This window comes from Brachycentrus maculatus, unplaced genomic scaffold, assembly GCF_059751285.1.
Source record: "Brachycentrus maculatus isolate JH-2025_06_01 unplaced genomic scaffold, ASM5975128v1 h1tg000138l, whole genome shotgun sequence".
NCBI lineage: Eukaryota > Metazoa > Arthropoda > Insecta > Trichoptera > Brachycentridae > Brachycentrus > Brachycentrus maculatus.
This window is the reverse complement of record NW_028280891.1, coordinates 1778942-1802308: the sequence shown is the minus strand read 5'-3', so window position 1 is coordinate 1802308 and position 23367 is coordinate 1778942. Positions and strand designations below refer to the sequence as shown.

Below are 23367 nucleotides of genomic sequence, written 5' to 3'. Positions count from 1 at the left end.
ACAAAGAAATAATGTATTCACGATAGTGATTATTTTTGTGTGAAAAGAGATGTTTACCAATATTGAAATGAGTAAATCCTAAAGTTTTTAAAATTACTTAAAGCAGTTGGTCACTTTTGATTCTTAGAATGAGAACGGAAACGTTAGTTACAAATACAAAGGTTCAATTCAAAGTATTTTATTTTACTAATTGAAATTAAGAAAGAAACTTTTTTTGGAAAATAAACTACCTGGTAGCATAACATATATTTTTTGAATAACATAACTTCTTTTTTATTAAATATACAAAAAGTAAAGAAGTATTATTCTGACTCAGATTCAGAATCTAAGTTTGGTTCTGATGCTCTGTCTTGTTTAATATTGACAGAAAGTGATCTGTGCCACCCATACTATTCCCGTGGAATTTCACCAGTATCACCAGCAAATCTTTCTTTTTTTTTCTTAGTTCTTCTTTGTATAAATAATTTAATGAGGAAAACTTACTGAAAATCCTCACCCAAATACTGACAGGATTTTAAAATCTTCGTTGTACGAATACTAATACATAATATTTCCTAGTCTAGTGTGCTCATATCGCAAGCATTTAATTTGCAGCCATGAAATAATTTCGCTGTCTTTATTTTTATCGGGTTTTTTGTCATGTTTTTGGTAAGTGATTTGAGATCTGTCTATGCCTCCGTGGTGTAATGGTAAGCGTGTTTATCTACCGTGCTGGGGGTCCCGGGTTCGATTCCCAGGGGGGGTTGAAAATAAATATGAGTGATTTTACACTATAATATTTATTTCATATTACCCTGGACTGGTCCATGAAGCGCAGGAGTGATCATCTTGCCTTCATGTAAGTAACGATCAAGATAACACTGCACCAATACGATGCAGTGCCCTATGCACCATTAGTTGTGGATAAGGGTTAGAAGAAGATTTGAGATCTAACATATCGTCAAATCTTAATTCATGTACATTACATGGATCACTCTTTTTTGATTTTTACACATTTTCATCAATAATTTACCTCTACTGGCCATTTGACTTTGAATTTAGTTACTTTGTTTCTCTAGAAACATTTAAATGTCAAATGTTTCATACAGAACTAAAAATAACTTCATGGCGTTGAAAATTGTTACAACAGGCAATAATGTCCAACTGTCACTTGGTCACTTTTGCTTGTAAAGAAAATGAACATCAATGCAGTTAGTCATTTTTAACAAGTCAAAATATTAAACTTCCAAGATAAAAATCGCTCTGGGATTTTTTTCAGAGCAGTATTAAGCTAGTAAGATGTCAAATAGTTAATAATCACGTTTTTGTAAAAACTGCAGTTGGTCACTTTCTCCTGTATGACTACGATATAAAAGTATTCGGTATTATGATATGGTTTAATAGTCCATTGACTTGAAATTGAAAAAAATCAGGCAGTGTTTTATTCGTAATGATTAATGTGTTGGTAGTAAATATTATTTATAATAAATGTTACTCGCAGCTGACAGATGTTAACACCTTGTATTGTTTTGCATGTCAACAGGAGTTAGTTGAGCATCAAATACGAGTAGTTCACATATCATAAACTTCATGGAAATTTCCCTTCAAATAAGTAGTAGGTACTGAAAAAGAACGATTATATAAAGCTTATACGTACATACCAAAAACAGCCTATTTTATTTAAAAAATATACATAGCTTTATACTTCAAATATTATAGTGTATAATAAAAATTAGTCTTTCCTAAGAAATCTTTAAAAAAATCTTTCGATGAATTGCAATTTATTTTTATTTCACAATAAAGGGCAATCGTAATTCACACGCACGAAATAATATGAGATTTTATTTCGCAATAAAAGTAATTTATGTAATAATTTGGGTAAAAATAATACATATAATACATAATTGAATCGATTTTCGTATCTGATAAGAATGATTGAATGTTATTTTATAAACCTAAACACCGTTGATAGCAGTATATTTTTGTTCTAACCAATGTTCGATAATAACAACGCGGTGAATTTGAATAATCTAATAATAGGAAAAAAATCTAGATTATCCTCTAGGATTTTTTAAAGATTAAATAAACAAAATAGTACTAACTACCATACAAATATTATAAATTATTAAAAATCTGATATTTTAGATACAAAATTGGTAATGGCAGTAAGCAGAAACCATTGTAATTTCATTTGTTTCGAACATTCATACGGTTTGTTTGGCGAATTATTTATATTCTAATATGCGAGAATTGTCTCACTTACCTGATCCTCCCAGCGACAATCTCTCCATCCATTTCTCCAAGCTGAACGTCAAGAGTCTCGAGGAAAGAAACACACCACCTGAATTTTCCCGGAGTTCACTGAACACACAAATCGGCCGATCGCGATACACTAGTCCGATCCCAATAGGATTTAAAAAAAATAATAGAAATTAAAAACATCATAATATTACATTTATGAGTATCAATATTGTTAAGAAGTAAGAACACTGAATAAAGAAAATTGAACACGCAAAACTATAATACGCGGACTCTTCCTTCCTATCCACTCACCAGAATATTCAATAACACGTGGTCGAGTCATTTCTCGGGTTTGGATTCGTCCTCAATGTTTTATTGTGTGTTTTTGTGTATTTTATAAAACCCACTACTTTGCAAAAGTATTGTCACAAAACGGTCGTTTTATGAATTGAGTCGAAAAATTGAAGGCGGCGTTTTTGCTTCATTTTTTACCTCACTCGTCTTTGAAGCTCTTCGTATCGTCGCGAAATCTTGTGATCCATTTTTTGTTATCAGTAATCATAAAATCTCCTTCGCGAAGAATCCGTGTATTATAGTTTTGCGTGTTTAATTTTTCTTTATTCAGTGTTCTTACTTCTTTACAATATAGATACTCATAAATGTAATATTATGGTGTTTTTTTATTATTTTCTATTATTATTTTTATTATTTTCTATTATTATTATTTTTAAATCCTATTCGAATCGGATTAGTGTATCGCGATCAGCCGATTTGTGTGTGGGTACTCCAGGAAAATTTAAGTGGTGTGTTTCTTTCCTCAAGACTCTTGACGTTCAGCTTGGAGAAATCGATGGTGAGATTGTTGCTGGGAGGATCAGGTAAGTGACACAATTCTCGCATATTAGAATATAAATAATTCGCCAACAAAACCGTATGAATGTTCGATTCAAATGTAATAACAATGGTTTCTGCTTACTGCCATTGCCAATTTTGTTTCTAAAATATAAAATTTTTAATAATTTATAATATTTCTATGGTCGTTAGTACTGTTTTGTTTATTTAATCTTTGAAAAATCCTGGAGGATTATTTCTAGATTTCTCAAATTCACCGAATTGTTATTATCGATTTTTATTTTATTTGAAATGATGTAAACAGAATTAATACAATATATATATATATATATATATATATATATATATATATATATATATATATATATATATATATATATATATATATATATATATATATATATATATATATATATATAATCCATGGATGGTCATTTTCACTCAATATTTCAAGAGCGTTTAAATTAAGTTCTGAAATAGATCTGTTTTCAATTAAAGTTATTTAAAAAAATGTAGTTTTTTCCTAAAAATCATCTCACTCTCACAATTTGCAAGTGCTGCTATGAAGAAGGGCTTCTATGCCATCCGCCCGCAAACGCAATCACGCTCGACAAAATAAATTCAGTGATCACGAGCTGATAAAATCACTTTTCCCATGACATATCGCTCAATCCTTTCAAGAACGTTATAAATCAAAAAAGATTGCAGGAGAATGTTTTTAAAGTTTAAAAATATAACACAATGTATTAAAAATAAATATCAAGCCACTTATTGAACTTTTTACTGTGCAACAGTTCTTTCGAGGTAAAACCTGAAGGTTTTTTCTTCATTTGAAAAATATTTAGTATATTTAGTATGCCTCCGTAGTGTAATGGTCAACACGCTCGGTTACCGTTCTGGAGGTCCCGGGTTCGATTCCCAGGGGGGGTCAAATAAATGTAAGTGATTTTTTCACTGTAATATTTATTCAATATTACCCTGGACTGGTACCTGAAGCGGAGGGCTGATCACCTTTCCTTCACGTGTAAACGATCAAGATAACACTGCGTTATATTACGCAGTGCCCTACGCACCATTGGGGTGCGGATAAGGGTTTTATTATTATTATTATATTTAAAAAAAATAATTAAACCATACCTTTTCTTCAAAATGCAAAAACAAAATTTTCTGCTCTGTAGCGGGTAAATATTAAGTTAAAAATTTGTCTCTTTTGCTGGGATATAGTACATTTTCTGGGTATTCCGAAAACATGCAGAACTGAAAATTGTCTATTTTTGATTTATGACGTTTTTGAAAGGAGTGAGCGATATGTATTTCTTTGCTGATCCAAGCTTGAAAAGTTTTTAGGGTCATTTTTCTACATGTTTCTTTACATCGTCTGGTTCTTTTATTTCGGGAAAGCATAACAAATAAACTAGGTCGTGATCATAATAATTAATGTTAAAAATTAAGAAAAAACTAAATTTTATAGTTGATAATTTTTTACACAAACTGACTAAACGGACTGAATTTTTTTAACCAAATTACCTACTATTTAAAAGAAAAATCCTTAGCTTTATGTTTTAGTAAAAAAATTAATAAGATATAGAAATTCTTTTCATATTTAAAAAAAAGTCAATTGCATGTACCATATCGTGGGTATACTGGCAAAAAACGTTAACTCTAAAATCCCAATTTGAATAATCACTGTTATTGAAAGCTTTTAACCTGAATAAAATGCCAGCTATTAAACTTAAAGTTGAATATAAATTAATTTTAAAACCACATGTGTATGACATTTCAAACTACTTAGTATATTTTGGCAGTTAATAGAACGTTGAAAACTTTATAATATGCATCATTAAGTCAAAATTGCATATTTTCGAGATAACGTTTTTTGCCAGTACACCCACGATATGTTAAATTATGTACTATGTAATTGGTTATATGATTATGTTTGTAATAAAATAATTAAAAATTGTCATAAAACATCGAAATATTATTTAGACAAAATATCGACTGAATTTAATTAAAGTGTGCTCTATGGCTGCCTATTTCTTTTCACCTATAAATTTGAATATCGGAGTAATTACCATTACTACCCTCGGGGGATTCGAGCGAAATAAATCTACAAAGTTAAGATAACATTGCTAGATCCATCGGTTCACAAAACCGTACTTTAAAATTAATTATTTATTAAACGCTCGAGTTGCTTTAATAATGGAATGATACTTTGAATATTATACATATTTATAAGTCACAAAGGGCTCAGAGGATGAAGCTTAAAGGATTTTTGGTCGCAAATTACCAAATACAAATTTCATAATATTATTATTTTATAAAGTTTTTGCACGATTACAAGGAACATTGATTTAGAAATAACAACTCTTCAATTAAATAAATATAATTGTCGAAAATACAATAAAAATAATAACTTTATAAATTGTAATAATAACGCGAAATATACGCAAATAATACTATGTTTAATAATAATAAAATAACTACATATTTGATTACTTTTGAAAACTATTTGGATTAATAGAAAAAAAATAAAAAGGGTAATGATTATGTTTTGAAAATGATAAAATATATACAAAAAACAGTATGGGTTCAGTTCCATAAATGTATGTAAAATCATTTTTTTAAAAATATCTATATCACAGTATTATACAATATAATTCATTACATTTCATTAATTATTTAAAACAGAGATATAGACCGGTTTATAGATTTTTAATTCAAATGAACACGTTGCTTCGATCGAATACAGTATTTTATTTGTTTTTATTTGAGTACCACCTGTGTGTTTGAGTATTGTGGTTATGTGAGTGATTTATCGTGTGCTGTGTGTCTACAACCGTTGTATGGTTTCATATAAGACGACATCTCCTAAACAGTTTTATTTATTTACGTGACCAAACGATCATCCGCTATCACTTCGGTCAATCATTATACATATTATATTTACATATATTACAATATATTAATAAAAAGTTCAATACATTTACAACGATGTATGTACGTCACAGATATGAAGAATACATTTTGCCTAGCGACAACATAGTCAATTACCGGATTCAATGTTTTACGTTTCTTTCTCTCTCACGCTTCACTACCAGAGTAACGGAGATAGAATAATAATATAATAATATTGATGGCAGAATAACAATGGCCACGTTTTCATTAGTTGACACAAGTGGCGATCCCTGATTACTATAATATTGAATTGTTTTATGTACGTGAACGTATGATAGTTGATATGATGTACTTGAGAAAAGCACATGACGATGTTGACGACATGTTAGGGACGACCTAATTTGACCTTAACTCCCCACACTCCTCGGTAATCAGGCACAATAAACGAGAAACGGCCTCTCAATTCCGTTAAATACACATTAATTTATTTTGTGCCGAGAGCGAATACAGATAGCAATTATATTTTTAGCTTTAATTATGTTGTTAGTTAATGACGCAGATTAAAAATATTATATGGAAATGCCTTTAGTGAACCGTGTGATCAGTAGCTTTAATTTATTGGTCAGTCTCCGTTTGAAGAAAATAATAATGCAAATCAATTGACGAGGAATTTAGTTGGTTGGGATTCGTAAGGTTACGCAGTTATAATTTCTTCCCATTTCCTTATACTATTTGTATTATCAGATATCCTTTATATCTATATCAAGGATAGTCGATATTTGTTTATTTGTTTGAAGACTGTCAATGTACGATGTATTAAGGTAATAAAATTAATTATTTTCATCAAATTTTTGCCAGGAATCGAAGGAAGGAAAAATAAATAAATGCAGCTTATAACGCAGAGATATTAAAACTTTACATTGTAAACATAAAAGTTTGGTTATGCGTAATGTTACATAAATCTTGAAAAGACTAATAGCTTCAATTCATGAAATATTAAAAAATATATATATATTGCTCAGGTACGTACGGATATTTTTTTACTATTTGAAATCTAGTTAAATATAAGCGATGACGACTGATTTCGAATACCGATGATCGGTTTTCGACTCGTTAGTTAATGCGGTTATTTACTAGAGAGTATGATTACCGTCGCACTAAATCAACGTGTCAAAAGCCAATAGAGAAAATATTTAATTTGACGAGGGTGGGATGCTGGTGGTGAGGATCAGCCTAACATCTTTTATGTATGGACTTTTCATTACACGTTCAAAATTTAAAGGTAATTGAGAATACATTCATAAGCCAACCAACTGACTGCTTTCAAACGCAACGTTTTGGAATACAATTCAACTTCTGATTCGTAAAAAGTTTTTTTTAATCTCTCTAATAAAAAATATTGTTATTTAATTTTGTTAAATATTAAATATTTTTTAATAAAATTAATTTGAATTTTTTAATAAATAGTTTTTATTAAGTATTTTGTAGAAGTACAAAATATTTAAGTAAGATCGTAAAAAAAGTTTACCGTACCAAAAAAACCTAATCTCCCTTGCTCCTACATCAACATAATTTTCCACTCCACAAGTAAATATTGCAACAGAATTTAAGTCAGTAAATATTGTGAGCAGCATTTTTAAAATGTCAAGTCTATTTTTAAAGATAATAAATTACACGAGCGCGAGACAACAAATTGAAATTATTTTTAACTTAGATAATATTTGATTTTCCCATTCAGGTATATATATATATATAAAGGAATTAGTTTATCTGATCAAGTTTATACACATATTAAATATTAAAATCAAACACTCAGTCTACAAAATTGTATTTTATTTTTTAAAAACCATTAAAATAAAATTGGTGACAATTGTTTCGGCTTGTTATGGCATTTTCAAATTAAAATAGAGTTGCACTAATTAAACTCCAAATCTCTTAATATCTGATCAAACATAACTATAATCTACCAAATAAGTCTGTTGACCCTTTCCAAACCTGTTAATGCATAGGACACCACGTTTTATCAACTTAATGTTATCTTCACCGTTAATTAGATCTAAAATCCCGATTTTCTTAAAATTCGATAGAAGCATTCATAAAAAAATCGTGTCAAGGGATTATATAATTTTTTGTTGATTTTTTAAAAATGTTGATGTTTATAGGAAGACACTTAAATGTATTTAAATGTATATAGTTATCGTCTTTTAATTCATTTCATTAATTTATCATCAGTAAAATATATGCACAATACATACACCTAAAATTTTTTTGGGTTGTGTTTGGCTTAAATTTTAAGAAATATTTGCATTTTCTTAAAGCGGTAAGAACATCATTAAAAGATTGTGGAAAAACATACGTTCTGTTTACATAATATTAGTTTTCCCAGAATTCACAAAATGCATAAATTTTCCCAGCTTAAGAAAAGTTTAACCTGTATATACCAAAGACCGCCGGGAATTATGAACATTACTTTCATATTCACAACACGATAACAGTTTTTTCTACACGTATTCCGTAATCTGACAAATATTTACACAAGTAAATATATTTAATTTTAAAATTATTTTCTGGAATTTATTTAGAAGTAGAATCAAGGAATACAAAGATTTCAAAGGTAATATTATTCCCTAAAAAACAGCGGTTCGTATGTTTTTACACTAAGTATATGTAATACTTTTTTCACATTATTTACTATAGTTTTTGTTTAACCATAGGTTTCCGGATTTAAGTTTCTTCCTCATGTCAACCAGGTCTTCTGACTTTATCCATCAATCAATTGTGCATAGGGTATCGGATCGGTACAGAGTTAACTTGATAGCTTATAACACGTCAATAAGGCAATTAGTCTTACTAATGCTATTTTTAGGTTTACATATATTTATATATATATATATATGTATATATATATATATATATATATATATATATATATATATATATATATATATATATATATATATATATATATATATATATATATATATATATATATATATATATATATATATATATATATATATATATATATATATATATATATATATATATATATATATATATATATATATATATATATATATATATATATATGTATATAAATACGACTATACATATATCTTCTTCAAACCCTTATCCGTACCCAATGGTGCATAGGGCACTGCATCTTATAAACGCAGTGTTATTTTGATCGTTAACACACGAAGGAAAAATCAGCACTCCGCTGCAGGTACCGGTCCAGGGTAATATTGAAAAATTACTTATATTTATTTGACCCCCAGGGAATCGAATCCGAGTCCTGCAGAACGGTAGCCGAGCGTGCTGACCATTACACTACGGAAGCGGACAAATATACATATATAGTGTGAAAAATAACAACTCACTGATTTTCGATAACATAATTTTTGACATTACAAAATATCTTAATAAGTCAACACAATATTTACGTTGCTTGTTTACTCCATTTTGGTTATCGGTATTTGGTTTGGTTACACGAAGTACAGAAGTGTGACCTTATTTTTTCTGACCTCTTTTATAAATTTTTTAAACAAGGTCATACCTTACCAAGGCTCACCAACTGCTACCGTCGGCGCCCAGTGATGTATTGTTCCCGCCATCAGGTCATCTTATCAATTATTTGTATTTTTAAACATTATAATAATATAGTTTTATCGACATTTTTATCACTTACATTTAATTAAAATAAACACTTATAGATATTGATAATAATAAAAATAAAATTAAGCGATAATTTATATGTCAATTTTATTTTAATATCACAAATGAAAAAATCCGGATATTGCTAGTTATTATCTACTAAATGGAATAAATAATTATAAAAATTGGTTTATTTTTAAAATTGGCTTATTCAAAAAATATTTCGTTCTGAAAGTATTATTCCTCTTTAAATTCTCATCGCGTTACGTTATATTGATGCAGTCTTGGTCGTTAATAACGTGAAGGCAAGGAGATCAGTCCTGCGCTTGAGTTCCAGACCGGGTAATCCTCGAACCTGGGACGTCTAGCACGGCATCTTAATGCGCTGACCACTAAACTACAGAGGAGGACATATCGAGGAATGTTCAAATAACAAATAATAATACGAAATATTTAGGTTCGTACAAACGAAATAATAATTAATTTTGTAAGTATCTGTAAAGAATCAAACACAATATTAACAGCTTAATAATGTCAGAGTGATGGATCGAACCCTGGACTTCACATACAAAGTATGCATCTCTACTACAGAAGCGCAAGTTCATAAACCTAAAATAGGGCATACATTTGATATACCACAGAAATAAAATATGATTTGTTTCACTTACTCTGCTTCTAATCTTTTTTGGAACATTGAGGTGCATAGTTTATTAAATCTCACGAATTAATCTCACGCAGGTAAGGCAGTGAGTCCTACCCCTCAGATAATAATTAAATATTTGAGTAACAAAAAATATCTTATTTATTTTGACCACCCTGGGACCGTACCCGGAATTACATGCATAGTAGCCCAAAGTTTAACCACTGAACTTGGTAAGCGCACTATATTTAATGAATGGATTCATATACATATCATGTTTTTCGGGCCTTTCTCTATTGTAGACAGTAATAATTAATTTAGTGATTTTTCTAATTGTTTTTAACAAACAGAATGTGTTTATAATTATGAGTATATGAAAATACTTTGCTTCTGATTTCATTACATCATGATATATACCTACCTCATAAACACTCCAAATCTTTATTAGAATTCCCAAAAGGATTAATTTTCCCCATAAATATTAGCCGCTATCGAGATAACATTTTTCCTGCGTAAACATCACACAACACAATAGGTATTTTCCATCCACATTATAACGGCATAATTAAGACGATAAAGTGATATTTCATTTTGTTTATGTTGACGTACATAAATAGAGTAGATTAGAATCTCTACATTCGTCCAATATATCCGCAATATTTTTGTTATTTTATTTTTATGCTGGTTCGTGAATAAGTGCTTCGATATTCGACTGAAAATCCAAAATAATGCATTATCGTACAATGTTAAACTGACTCAGTCTTTAAGTATCTCGTAATTTCTTTCACAGAAATATCTTGTCGATTTTGTCGATTTTGTCGATTTTGATTAAATGGAATAGTATTTATTTATAGTCATTATGTCAGTATTCATTACTCGGCACACTTTGTTTTGATTCAAGTACAATAATATTATTCAGAATGAATAAAAACAATGTAATTTTATGCATAAATAATTTTGATATAAATTTCCATCAACAGATTACTTATTGCTTATATTAGTATTTATGGTTAATACATACGATAAATAAATACGAAGAACGACAATTATTGAAAATAAAAAATTTAATATTAAACGTTATTATTATGTATTTTTTGGCACGTTTATATATATATATATATATATATATATATATATATATATATATATATATATATATATATATATATATATATATATATATATATATATATGTACTCTTATGTAATGTGAAGAAAGAAGATTCACCGAATTACACCCATCAATACAAGATACATTGAGAAAATTAAACACTTTATATAAATGAACGTAATTTAAATGTGTGACGTAGCAAACATAATCTTTCTTATCTTTGAAAGAATAATAGATTGGTTTTTCCACAATGTAAAGCAGGTGGATAATGGAACTGACAACTCCATAATAAATTAATAATGATGAGATCTAGTGAAAAAAATCATCAATTATTAATTAGTGCAAATAAATCTCTCGTTCATGTCAACGTCACAACACGATAAATACAAATAACACTTGAATAAAATGAGAGTCATGTACAGTAACAAAAACAACAAAATATGGATATTGTTATTCTCATAAAAAAAATCTAAGAACAATGGAAGCTTCTTCTTCTTCTTCTTTTTATACAATAGATCCTCAGGATCTGTCTGTGCCTCCGCATGTCGCTCTTGGAATGTTGACTGAAAGCTATCTCTCCACCTTTTTGAAGGTCTGTCTGGGGGTCTACGTCCTTCAGGGTTTCCTTGAAGGGTGATACGTGGAAGTCTGACGTTTTTCCTGAAAATCCCAATCCACATGTCAAAGAAAAAAAATATAGATTTGTAGTTACTACCTGTTTGTTAACAGTCACGCGATAATAGATAAAAGGCCGAATGACACGATCCATTACGTTTTTACCTACATTAATTGTTTATATATTTATTCCTCTTTTGTACCTGGTTTCGTCATTTAACGACTTTATGGAAATTGGAAACAGGTTATAGAATTTCACTTTTGGTCAAATCGTCGTGTTTATACGAACTATGTTATTTGATGAAGCGTAATCAAGCTTAAAGTATTTTGTGTGTATTTATTTCGGTTGAACTTAGAAAAAACGATGTTCGTAAACGTAATATATTTTAAGTTTTATTTAGTTTAAACCTCTTCTCAATTTTCTAAAAACTTCTATTATGGCAACTACCGTGCAAATTGTGGTTCGGCAACGTCGATATTGATGACTACAATATTGTTGGCTACTATATTGTTGACTGCTCTATTAATGACTATGACCTCTAGAAACAATATCCACTGTCAGATTGATGTGCAGAATTCTCGCCAGTGTCTGCCCTAAAAACGTGAATTCTAAATATAGAGCCTCGGGATTGTGGAAATGTTTTTAAATAACAATCATCCATCGTAATCAAGTAATCGTTATGCAAATACAAAGTGAAGTTTGAGTGAAGGGTCAGTAAACCTTATCTTGGTGAATTTTCCCTCGGTGTGCTTTTTACTATAAACAAAGTAAATAATAAAAATTAAATAATTTTGTTGTTTCTAAGATCTTTAAATAGAAGCAATAAATCATTCCTTTTTATGTGTTTTAACAATTCAACTGAAGCAGGAACTAAATTTAAGTAATTGTAATAATTACGCGTTTATTCATTTTTGCTTTTTTAAATACGGATATGCAACTTCGAGTGCCTTAGACATCTATATTCTATTTTATTTATTGACTTGGCGTTTAATTTGTAGAACTCCATTTTAATTTATGTATTAATTTTAAATCAAACACAGATTTTTTGAGTCTACTAAGTTGTATTTTATTAACAAGAAACACATAAAAAATTATACTGTGACAATTGTTTCGCCTTATTAGGGCATTATCAAACGAATGTGAAGATCAAATGGACTACGGTCCTTATGTAGCTATACAATTCTAAGTGACAGTTTTAACATGTGCAGCAATAATTTATGGGAGACAACAGTAGCTAATGGGGGATGTAGGTATGTACCCTTATATTTAAAACTGTCACTTAGAATTGTATAGCTACATAAGGACCGTAGTCCATTTGATCTTCACATTCGTTTGATAATGCCCTAACAAGGCGAAACAATTGTCACAATATAATTTTTTATGTGTTTTTTGTTAATAAAATACAACTTAGTAGACTCAAAAAATCTGTGTTTGATTTAAAATTAATACATAAATCTATATTCTATTCAATTCCTCATCCCATTATTGCTGTAATGTTCTTCAATCTTATATCCCACACCTTTATTCCATTTCTTAATCCAAGAATCATCTTTTAGCTTTATAATCAACGATTAAGTTCATACCGTAATGATCCGATACGGTTCCCTATGCACTATTGGGTCGGATATTAATTAAAAAGATTTGAGTAGGTGAAATATAATGTAGGTATTTTTGTTTATTCAAAAATCTAATGCAAAATGTGTATCTTTACAACGTTCACAGCATGCCCAAACATATTAATATATTTTTTTGTACAGTTAATCTTCTGATATGCCCTTAAAAAAAGAGAATTATCGCCAGAAATATTCTAGTTTTTTTTTAATTCAGAGTTATTATCACATTTTCTTTTTCATTTTATTGATACGACATATGTATCTCAATGCAACAATTTTCCCTAAATTTCCTTTCATTTTAATTACATAATATTCGATAAAAATATTTTGAAACGAGGACAGAAATTTTAACAAGTAATCACAAACTTCTTGAACCTCAAATCTATGGCTTAATAAAAAAGTTATTTTCGTCACTCGTAAAGGAAAATGTTCAATGTCAGGTTGTTCAGTGTAACCTTCTGCTCATATTAAGTGCATAAAATGAGAATAAAGTTGGAATGAAACATCGCTTATCACCATACTTCGTATCTCGTCGGTCGTAACTCAACAACATGTAACTACAAATTTGAACTAAAGCTGTGTTTAGTTAGTACGCGGTGTATTTATCACTTTTGTAACCGTTTTGACAAGAAAAAAATGAGGACAGAAAAAACGTATTACATTTCAATCTTGGCGAAATAGTTTTAAATAAAAATTTAGGCCATTACGCCACAGTCAATAAAAATGTACAGGCTTTTTATAATTTAAATTAAAAGTTAAATATTTACTTGCATTAAAAACAAAACGAATGAGTTTGAATTAGAAAAAGGCATTAACTGCTAATATAAGAGTGATTTTTTTAAATCTTGAATCTCTGGAAAATACTATTAAAGAAATACATAGTCTCGATTTGAGCAAATTTTAAGAGCAAAGGGTTGTACAAAAAAAGTTTTAAGAGTAAAAGTTGTACACATAAATTAATGAAATGTTTCACAAACATATTTTTAGACAATCTTACACAAATGTGACATCATAATTATTTTAACTATGAATTATTTTGTATTTGTAAATGAAATATTCGACACATTTAAGGGACGTATGCTTTAAATTATACCCATTTTTTAAAGAACATAATACTCCATTGAAATTTTCTTTTAATGTAATATTTTTGGATGCTGAGAAATATTAATAATAATAATAAATAATAAAACCAGTGTTAACTTGATCGTTTACACATGAAGGAAAGGTGATCAGCCCTCCGCTTCAGGAACCAGTCCAGGGTAATATCGAAATATTACAGTGAAAAATCACAAATATATTTTTTTGAACCCCCCGGGAATCGAACCCGGGACCTCCAGAATGGTAGCCGAGCGTGCTGACTATCACACTACGGAGGCAGACAAATATTAGATCCCTACAAATATTTGTCGATTTTATAAAGCGGGGTACCACGTTATTTTCATATCAGACAAACTGCAGATATGTGCTTTTGAGTTCAGCGCGACAAGAGGTTACAGATACGCAATTTATTACACATCGGCAGCTAAATGTCGCGGACCCATAATTACTTTTAAGCATAAATATTTAAATGGTATTTATTGGGATTAACAGAAGATAATTGGATTAAAACTGGTTTATTCGGGAAATAAGAATACCACTTCCGATTTACGAAGTTACAATAATAAAGTATAAGGTTCATTCACTCCACAAACCTGATTTCTAGGTCTCGATTTGTGGACACACGAGTACATAGTATACCACATAATTACGTATTTGATAGCGATTACAAAGTAATTAAACGGCAATAATTATTCAATTAACAAAGGAATCAATGACCAAACTCCACACTCAATATGCCTTCTTATACCACCAACGCGTTTTTTTAAAGCACCAAATCGAAAACTGACGTGTGCGGTAAGCATTAGTGTAATTTTCTTGCATTCGGAATCCTCAAGGTAATTCCAATACTCGATTTTGTTTCTTATGAGAAATATTCTGATTCCGGAATAATTTATCAATAATCTTTAGTGAAAAAACTATTAGTTATACTGAATTTTGAAAGGTTTCCCTTATAAAAACGTTCAATTTAACATCAGAAATAATGTTTCATTTTCTTCGTATATTTATAATAACAGCTTGCAAGTTTAGAAGTTAAGTGTTGTGTCGGCAATTAATTTATACGTGAAACTCGCCAAAAACTGTCAATTTTCATTATAATTAAAATCACCAAAACCTACTTCTTCTCGTACAATATTTTTTTACTTTATTTAGTACTACATTTTGCAGATGTATCAGTAACTATCAGGTCAAAGTGGCACGTAATATTATGAACGAAATAAAGTTTTTGGTGGAAATCATTTTGAAGTTGTTTTAAATACTTATTTTATTATAATTATTTATAACAACTTCAAAATAATATTTATATTTTGGCATTATTACGATGATATTTATAAGTTATACCCACGTTAAAAATATATGAAATTAATTAAAAAAACTTTTACTCATTGCGCAAATCGTTAATATAAATTTTTTTACATAAAAACGTGAAAGTAAAGCATAACATTCCTACAATAACCATGTTACTGTTGGTATGCAAAACATGCTATGAGACATTAATTTCGTGATATACTGAAATATTCTCAACTTTTTTTGTGATACATTCGAAATTAATATGTATTTTTTGCCAACTAATTGCAATTTTCGATCCCGGTTGATCTCGTTTATTTGTTTAGTCTCATGTTGTCGATTTTAGAGTTTAGAGGACATATAAAAAACTGTTTTACAGTCGGAAATCAAACGCATTTCAGTATGACGATCATTTCTCTTCTACAGAGCTTATCCACGTAAAATAGATATGATTTTATGATTGACAAAATCTTCATTTTTTAACGTACGCAAGTAAATTACACATGACATCGATTTTACACTAAAAAAGTCATATATATATATATTTATTTACGAAATTTCAATTATTTCACATTGTTTCTTTATTTCTGAATACATTTTCCAGCGAACTGTTCGTTTTTTTGACACTGGGCTGTCAAAAAAGAAGGGTATGTTTATAATCAATGGCGTAAAAATCTCCTCAACAGCTCTGCTGTGTTGAATCTTTTTACCGACCGTAATAATTATCCGAAGACATGAGTCACAGTTCGAAAAGACAGACTAATCGAATGAAAATTCAGGTATACGAATGGCAAAAAAAGTACTCATAATTGAATCGAAAAGTAACAGTCCGAAATGAGGCTCCTAAGCCCTATTTCCAAAATTTGTATCTTGTTTTAGCAAATGAAAATAATCAGGTTTAATTCACCCCCAAAAAACAGTATATTTTTTCACTGTATTCATGGCTTGGCTAAATTTAATACCTTTACATTACAGTTCCATATGAATCATTTAGCATGAAGGACATTACATTCATAAATCATTTAGATTTATTTTTACAAACAGTATATACAGTATATCGTGTGTTTTCTCATTCCAAAATTATCTATTGTTATACTAAAAATACTGTTTTATTATTGTAAGTAGGTTTTTTTATTGCATTATAGTAACAGAAGAAAGACATCAAAAGATCAGGAAATAAAATGAAAATCTGCCAAACGTTCTAAGAAAACCTCAAAATGAAATGCACGAATCTCGGAATTATATAATGAATCTTTTGTTTGTTAAATTATTGTTGCAAACACTTTCTCAAAGTCATTTCTTTGTCATCTACAGTCACGCAAATATAATACAAAGATAACTGTAGACATTTGATGTAGGTACCTATCTAAGCTTCTCAACTTTTTAATACACGTGTAACTAGCTCGCACCTTTTAAATCTATTGTTTTGTATTAATGGACAGGTAGAGTCCTGAATTTATAAACGAAATAATGACAATTTATGTGATATTAAATGTTATTTAATATATATACACACATTAGACGTCTTTATTAGACATCAACGGCTGAATACGGTCACACATCCAGAGAAGAATAAGCACACTATTCGTGAACCTACATGTTTAAAAACAAAAACTAAACATATATTATATTACGTAATAAATAATATAACTATTTAGATTATTTATTCTCCTTGAAGTGTACGGGAACGACATTTTGAGAAACACTTGTAAACAAAGCAAGATAATAAAAAAATACTGAAGAAATTTACTTTACATGTCAGAATATACTTATCATGTTCGGAATTGAAAACAGTTTACGATGAAATAACGTGATTGATGATTTTATCTTTCCGATTTCGCGAGATTAATTCTCAAGTAAACGATGAGTGATTTGTAAGCGAGCTAAATGTGTATTCCTGTAATATTTTCGATTCTTGAAACATACTCATAGTGAAACAGTCGGGAGTGGAGTTCAGAGGTCTTTAAATAGATTTTCAGTGGAGTGGTTTCATGGAAACATTATTTGCTACTAGAATTTAGTTTCGACCGAAAGCGAATTAAAAAATGATTATCATCTTAGCCGGAAAATGAATGGTCTTTTCGACGCGTCTTACTTATTCCTTGAAAGATATTATAATATTATATATAACATCCATTTCTCCACCTCGAAATGAAGTGAAAATTTTCTTAAATTTATCAATATATTCACAGAATTCTATTTGCCTTTGAGAATATCGATATTACCTATTTAATACTGCTAATTAATACCTTAAAAAATATTTAACTAATTTCATCACAACCATACAATATTACAATAAAAGACAAATCCCCTTATTTTTTGGGATTAAAAGTACTGGTGGATTAAAATATATATTTAGTCTTTCCTGTGACCCCCATCCTCACCCGGATGGTGCATAGGAAACCGCATCGGATCATTAATGATATAAAGGCGAGATGATGAGTCCTGCTGATCTTTAATCGGGATTGAATAAAATTGAACAATAACAGAATGGATAAATCAGTATGTCAAAATAAACTGAACTAAATGCTGGAAGCATTTTTTTCCAAATTTGGCCTACTTTTGCATACAGTGGTTCATGGGGCACATATCAGTACAACGATGTATGGTATTAGCTTACCCGTTAATTACACGAAGATAAAGTGTATTCCAGATTCTTAAAATTGACATTGAGGATTATATTTGAAGAATTTATACGAGAAGAAAAATTACTTCCTTAACAAATCGAAGTTTTTCATTTAATTTATTTTTCAGTTTTTTCAATAAGCGATTTATATTAAAATTGAATGCAGACACTGTTTGTCATGCATTATGTATTTTTCACATGTGTTTGATTTAAAACGTGGAAATCTGTCTTGTATTATGTGATAATAATATTTTACTTGTAATTTATTGTATTTTTATTTGGTAAATTAACATATTATCAAAGGTTTAGGTCAATTTATTGGATGAAAAAAGTTAAGACGTTTTGTTTATAATTCTTAATCATTTTCGTAATGAGATGTTATATGTGAGTTTAAATATTTTTAGTGTAATTTAATTATTTAATAATGTATCAATTGGCAATTTTAATTATCAAAAAATGTAAGGGTATCAACTTATATAATGCGTATTAGGTAGCAAAATATGAATAAATATTTTAATATGTTATATTTTTGACCGGTATGAATCTCAAAGAAAATAGTAAGTCCCGACCACTGTGTTCTATTGTCATGTCCTGTATAGTTGTTGATATTGTATTAATTAATATGATATTTTCCACTCCATCAGTAATTGTCACTCCCATGCTAAACGGCACTCGCCCGTCGAATAGCAGATTTGATAACGAATGAAAACTCGGCGAAAAGCTATTATTTACTCGGGCGCGTGTAGTGGTGTGCGTGCGTGTGCGAGTCACGAGGCCTCGGCTATATAAACTCTGCCGCAGCCGAGCCGCATCACAAGTCATCAGAACTTTGTACAGAACGCATTACGCGAAGAGCTTAGAAGCCAAACCTCGTTCTCTCCGCTAATAAAACGCGTGACTACTTCGTCGTCATTAGAACACGGCGTTACACGTGAGCGCAAGTTAGAAATTTGGCCCGCTGCCAAGTGTTTGTTGTGATCTTTCGTGGTTCAGTTTTACCAAAACAAACCGCAAGATGCCTATCCAGCTCGCCATGCCTTCCTTCTACAACCAGGAGAGGTTCTCCACCATTCCGGAGGAGGACGAAGAAGAAGACATCCGCGTGAGCGCGCAGGAGAAGAGAGGGGATCTGGTGATGGTCGGTCCGGACAGCAGCCAGCGCCGCGTGCAGCTCGAGGTGTACCGCACCACCCTGGAGCACTTCGCCGTCGTGTATCCCCAGAAGAAGGTCTGCAAGCCCATCGGGGTCCTCAACCTGAAGAACACTTCCTGCCAAACTCTCAACTTCGGAGCTCGCTCCGGGATCGTGCTGCGCCAGAACGAGTTCGACAGGCCGGCGAGTGTCACGTTTCTGTGCGAATCTCCGCGGGACGTTCCCGGTTGGACGGAAGCGCTGTCGTCGTCTCCGGTATCCTTCATTCGCCAGAGCTCCCTGCCCGCCGTCGAGGAGGATGACGAGTATTGAAGAGGATACGCACGACTCGAATGATCTTATTTCGAGGGAGTCGTTTGGAGGTGCTCTTGAGGAGCTGCTCTAGAAGGAGAGTAACCCCTGAGAGAAAGGTTGGAGCCTCGTGATGTCGATACATTCCTTGAACTTCTAATTGTGAAGCAATTTTGAAGAGTTTCTGTCGTGTACTAGAAGAGTCCAACGAAGGAAACCGTTAAGGTGCTACATTTGAGAAGAATGTGTTTGAAGTTTTGTGTGAATTTACTGAGCCGACGGCGAAGCGACGTATTGAGTTGTCGCTAAGCAAAACATTCGTAATATTGTACGAGATTTTAATCACTGTAACTGTAAAAAATATTCTTCATTTCTTTCCTTCTGAGAATTATAGTAGAACCGACAAATTTTTATAAATATAGTAGCTTCAGGTACCAAAAAATGGGGCCATTTTATAAATCCGTATTATTCATTCTAGTTTTTCAGATTTATTTTATCACATAATTTAGTTGAAAATCTGTGTCAAATAATTTTTCAATTTGAATTGTAAAATGAACACTATATTTCTGTGAATATTATTTTCATATATTGAAATCAAAATCAAATACATTATTGGTAATTTTTATTAATAAACATATATTACAATTCTGAAAATACATGCTTTTTATTCATTTCACCACCTTCCTTGTTATTTTACATCCTTTCTTAAATATGAATTTGGTAAAAATGTTAATTTACACCATCACCTTTATTATTACACATTCATTGAATATAGCATGTATACATTATTTGTTGGACAATTTATATAGCGCATTACCTGGGAAATCACCTCAAATGCGCTTTACAATTTACGATGATTTTAACATTTAAAAACGACAAAACTAAATAATTATTTTACACGTGTACACATACAAACACACGTATATAAACACCCATATAAAGATATAAAATTAATGCTTTGAACTAAACAATGAAAATCCAGTTACATGACCATAAAATAAAATCTAAGTCATCAAAATGTTGGGTAGAAAAGAGCAAAAAAATATATTAATATAACGGTCTTCCCGCCGAAGAGAACTAGCTGAGCTCCTTGTCGTTTATATATATGTATATATATATATATATATATATATATATATATGTATAAATATATATATATATGTATATATATAAATATATATATATATATATATATATATATATATATATATATATATATATATATATATATATATATATATATATATATATATATATATAATATGTATACATAAATATGTATTTATGTATAATTGTTTATCCCTGTTGGGTTTTTTATTTTGTTATGTATTTTATACCATTTTGCAGATAATCTAAACACATTGAGCTCATCTACTCAACGGATTTATATAAATTTTTGGTAGAATAATAAAAAAATAATATGCGATCAACATTTTTATTACATAATTTAATTAATTTAACGCACACAATTAAAACAAAATAAATAATACTAACAATTTATCTTGCTTATCGCGGTCCTTACGCGTTACTTGATTACTAACAATCAATCAATCCCGAAACTTTACGACATTTTCAAAATAAAAGAAGTCATGTCTAATATTGGAGTGGTACTACTATGAAACAGTGTATACAAGAGCTCGATGAAGGCTATTGAAATATTACAGCGGAACTGAGATGGAATAAACGTATTGCTGACATTGGTAGACGCATTATTTCAAAACATGCAATTTTATGACAACTTTTTTAAACGAGTGTTTTTGCAACACCAAATTTAGATGCCACGTTTGGGTGTGTGGTGTGTAATATTCGCTTATTAATAGTATTTACTTGATTCCATGTATGTAAATTAGTTTGTTGTTCATCCATAATAAATGACAACATTGGAATAAATGGAATATTTATTGCTCATTGGCGGCGATATCAAAGTAAATTACAAGCTTTAGTTGAATGTTATCGCCGGCCGGTGTTATCAAACTTTGTCATAGGAAAAACGACCACAATACATATTTTATAATAATAATAATCTTTTTAAACTAATATTCCAAATAAAAATTTGGTAAAACGAGTGATTGTCACTCAAAAAAAAATTACTCAATAAACAGATTTCAAAAAATATTTTTGTCGTATTGAAATGATTTTTGTAATAAGATGCAACAAAATGTCTGATAAAACTTGTTAATCCAATAATATTTGTTAGGTACTCGTATTACCTCAACAACTCAATAATTTCACATATTACAGATTCTTCTAGAAAATAAGGAAAAAATCTTCTTTTATTGGCAGTCTTATTTTTTTTATATAGTTTTAAAAAATATATCAGAATTTTGGAATAAATTCGTCTCCTGTTTTTCTTAAATGTTTCTATCGTCCGATATTTTCATAAAAATAGGACAGTAGACGCTGCCAAACCAGCTGCAACATAAGTATGTATAGGTAAGTCAAACGTTCGGTCATCGTTCATTTGATCTTGTTGGCTATAGCAGAAAAAAAATATGTAAGTGAAATAAAATGGATGGGATACATGTAGATGACTTAAGGGCAGGAACTCAGAATGAAGAACTTGACTGCTATATGGGAAATAAAATTGAGGATTTATGCAGAAAGAAATGTAACTAACTAACTAACGATCACGCCGCTTCATCGCAGGGGTAGGCAGAGAGAATGGAACACCACACCACTCTGTCTTTGCAAACATTCTTCGCATCTTCTACATTCATGTATCTCCTCATACATACCCGACGATTATCACGACTCCGAAATGTAGGAAAAGGAAAATACCAGCAATGACTTGGGCTTATAACGAAAAATAAACAATAGCAATATAAACATTAAAATACTTTACTGTTTTTAATAACAAAAAAAACAAAAAATATTTTGGGATGTCTTTTTGGCATCGCTTATTTTTATTTTTAAAATATAATGAATATCCACTTGTTCCATCATTCAATTTATTCAAGGTGACGTTTTTCCCTGTTAAAATAATATGATCTTCATTTCACGAAGTAATTATAATTAGAAGGTTATGTGCAATGAATGAATCGGCACATCGGCAGAATTTTGCGCAGAGTGCCTGGATATAGAATGATAAACATCATATCAATGACTCTTAACTATTGCTATATTTTTGGCAAAAAACGTTGCAATGAAGGTAATGTGTAGAATCATGACTCAAACAAAATTGTCTCCTATGACCGTATCATTATTTTATATCTAGGTACCTGTTTGTATCATAAATTTCGGAGTTATTTATTGAATTATTTATTGATTTTTTAATGATATAACTTTCTTAAAAAACTAATCGTATTACGTGAT

General features: G+C 30.0%; 2 protein-coding genes across 2 annotated transcripts in view; both read left to right on the top strand.

The window, feature by feature from the left end:
• The first annotated feature begins 2996 nt into the window (after positions 1-2996).
• Positions 2997-23367, top strand: part of LOC148309167 (uncharacterized) — a 308399-nt gene continuing 288028 nt past the window's right edge. The window contains exon 1 of the mRNA XM_088260563.1: positions 2997-3098. The gene's annotated coding sequence lies outside the window, so the exon portion shown is untranslated. The remainder of the gene's footprint in view (positions 3099-23367) is intronic.
• Positions 19351-21092, top strand: LOC148309178 (uncharacterized). The gene has a single exon (XM_088260532.1). The coding sequence runs from the start codon at positions 19627-19629 to the stop codon at positions 20074-20076; it is 450 nt and encodes a 149-aa protein (XP_088116658.1). The 5' UTR covers positions 19351-19626; the 3' UTR covers positions 20077-21092.